This window comes from Colobus angolensis, unplaced genomic scaffold (assembly GCF_000951035.1).
Source record: "Colobus angolensis palliatus isolate OR3802 unplaced genomic scaffold, Cang.pa_1.0 Scaffold563, whole genome shotgun sequence".
Classification (NCBI taxonomy): domain Eukaryota; kingdom Metazoa; phylum Chordata; class Mammalia; order Primates; family Cercopithecidae; genus Colobus; species Colobus angolensis.
In genome coordinates, this window is record NW_012119188.1 from 207,304 (window position 1) to 210,209 (window position 2,906).

General features: G+C 47.9%; 1 protein-coding gene across 3 annotated transcripts in view; it reads right to left on the minus strand.

The window, feature by feature from the left end:
* Nucleotides 1-2,906, minus strand: part of WIPI2 (WD repeat domain, phosphoinositide interacting 2) — a 26,797-nt gene that overhangs the window by 22,693 nt on the left and 1,198 nt on the right. For 2 of the 3 annotated variants that reach the window (XM_011961687.1, XM_011961685.1), the window contains exons 1-2: nt 2,154-2,683; nt 180-276 (exon numbers count right to left, since the gene is read on the minus strand). In XM_011961687.1, coding sequence (XP_011817077.1) covers nt 180-276; nt 2,154-2,357 — 301 coding nt within the window. In that variant the 5' untranslated portion in view covers nt 2,358-2,683. Of the gene's footprint in view, nt 1-179; nt 277-2,153; nt 2,684-2,906 lie in introns of those variants that run through there. The other variant, XM_011961686.1, reaches the window with a different exon arrangement.

The following is a 2,906-nucleotide window of genomic DNA, read 5'->3' on the forward strand; positions in this document are numbered from 1 at the left end:
CAAATGAGTTTATGTGGTCACATGACCAGCATCAGTAGGAAGGCAGCTTGGTTTGGAATCAATACTTTTAAAATCTGTCTCATCTGCGGAACCTATAAAAAGAAAAAATCTCTCTCACCGATAGCTATCTTTCAAGGGCAAAATCAGAAAAAGGATTCTCTCCTCACAAGTTAGCTCACCTGCAGGGTTTGGAGGCGTCTCCCTGATTGTATGCAGCACCTTCATGTCCCGAATGTTGTGGATGTACAGGGACTCCTCCAGGCATACTATCAGCCTCTAGGTGAGAGATGAAAGGAAACCAAACGTGAAGCAACAGCCAGTGCAACACCTGCCCCAACCTCCACTTGACTGACTCCTGGACTACGACACTCTTGTTTCTTCTATTGCTATTGTATTTTTTTTTTGGAGTCAGCGTCTCACTGTGTCACCCAGGCTGGAGTGCAATGGCGTGATCTTGGCTCACTGCAACCTCTGCCTCCCAGGTTCAAGGGATTCTCTCTCCTGCCTCAGCCTCCCAAGTAGCTGGGATTACAGGTGCCTGCCACCATGCTTGGCTAATTTTTGTATTTTTAGTAGAGATGGGGTTTCACCATGTTGGCCAGGCTGGTCTCGAACTCCTGACCTCAGGTGATCCACTCCTGCCTTGGCCTCACAATCTTAGTTCCTTCTAGAACACCATGCAGACCAATGTTGGAAGCGCCGAGGACACAGCTGCTTTCCACCAACAATCAAGAAGGAGCCGGCCGGGGTACACCTCTCCCTCATACTCACCCTAGCTCCACTGGGAATTCTAACGAGGTCATTTTAGTTCAGTTTTAGGCAAATGCTAACCTACAGCTAAGACAAGTGTGAATAGATTTGGAAAGATTTGCTTTTTAAAACTGATGCTGAGTACGGCACAGGTAAAATGAAAATAAGGGGGTTTTAAAAGGTCTAACATTTTATTGTGCACTCAGATTATTTTGCAAGTTCCTGCTCCATTTGGAAGAAAATGAATGTGGACATGCAGATGATACATCACTGCGACGATGTATGCAAGAAAGATGATGGGCATGCACCCAGCTCTACATTAGTTGGACGTGAACACAATTTGTATGCTTTACAATTTTTAAATGCTCAAGATATTATGCCTTATAATTTCCCATTCTAACCAACTTTGTCAGTTAACAGACCAGTTCCCAGTTTCAAGTGTATAAGGTAAGAGCGTCTTTACTGTGACTTCACCTAGTCACCATATCTCAGAGTGCAGCTACTGGCTGTCAATGTGTTCACTCTACAGCCAACAGCCTCATCAGCTTTCCCTGCAGGGAATGCGGGCAGAATCAGATTGCGAGGGGTCCCCCGGGTGGCGCTGTTACCCTGGGCATGAGCATAAGCTGGGAGACAGCCTCGTGAAACACGTGCACGTGCCACCCACCACGTCCTTCCTCTGTACCAGTCTTATTAGTTTAGGGGGAGATAAAGTAATAAATCCTTCATCTTGAATTCAAAGTTAAATTAACAATTTACAAAAGGAAAAAAAGGCTAAAACTTTTTTTTTTTGAGACAAAGTCTCGTTCTTGCTGCCCAAGCTGGAATGCAATGACATGACCTTGGCTTATTACAACTTCCAACTCCTGGGTTCAAGCAATTTTCCTGCCTCAGACTCCTGAGTAGCTGGGATTACAGGTGCCCGCCACCACACCCGGCTAATTTTTGTATTTTCAGTAGAGACAGGGTTTCATCATGTTGGCCAGGCTGGTCTCAAACTCCTGACCTCAGGCAATCTGTCCACCTCGGTCTCCCAAAGTGCTGGGATTACAGGTGTGAGCCACTGTGCCCAGCCAAAGATTTTTTGTTTTTAAGTAACATTTATAAAAGCAAAACCAGGTAATAAGTGAAAGAAACTCTGCCATCCACCCTCTGGGTAGGGCCAGGGACACCTGTATGGGAACAGTGTGGCAGAGGCCTGGGCATCTGTTGTGAATGGAACAGGCTGAGCAAAGCTGGTGGGTGAGGAAACAGAGCTGGTCGCTGTAGGCAAGGATCTGTGCCCGGCAATGTGGGGCCAGGCACCAAGGGAATGATGGAGGGGCATGCCGGTTGGGTGGGCTTGTCCCAGAGTGCTGGAGGGAGCAACAGACAAGCCTACACCCAGCTGGGGCTGCGCTCACCTGCCTGTTGAGCTTCACAGCCAGAATCGTGTTGGAGTAGCTATAGTTGCAGATCTCAGTCCCCTTCTTAAAGTGGCAAACCTTTAGCTTCCTTGGTGCTTTAAGGCTCACGATGGCCACTAGGCTGCTGGAGAACAATCTCTCTACGATGCACACATCTTCCGTGTCAGCTGAAATCACAAAGGGAAGTACATATGTGAACATTTCCACATGGCTATGGCCATAGGTAGAGTCTGTGCTCGAAAACAAACACCTGCCTGGGTGACACGCAGGGCACAGCGTTGGGGGTGCCTGCGGAACATGTGGTCATGGGGTGGGGACAGCCCCGGGGGTCTGAGGGTCTTGACTGGCTGCAGCCTCAGGAGCTTTTCCACTGTAAGGATGGCCCCTCATGAGCATTCATACGAAAGACAAAGGTTCCTTTCAATCAGTTCTGTTGCTGGATTTGAATGGTGTAACCTAAAAACACACAAGTTTAGGAACCAAACTACCAGGTAAAGTGAAAGAGTAAGGTCTAGGGACTCCCTTCACTAAGACACAAACTACTAGGAAACTGCAGTTGCTTCCCCTGGGTTCCATAGACTCACGTGCGAGCGCTAGCCTACGTGCTCGCATACCGCGGCTGGCCAAAGAACCACACATGTCCCAAGTGGCATGACACATATTTACTTATTAAAAAGATGTTGCTCTTACACTCATGTGTCACAAAACGCTGACATACATTCTAAGAAATGCCCTGTAGGGGCCGGGTGC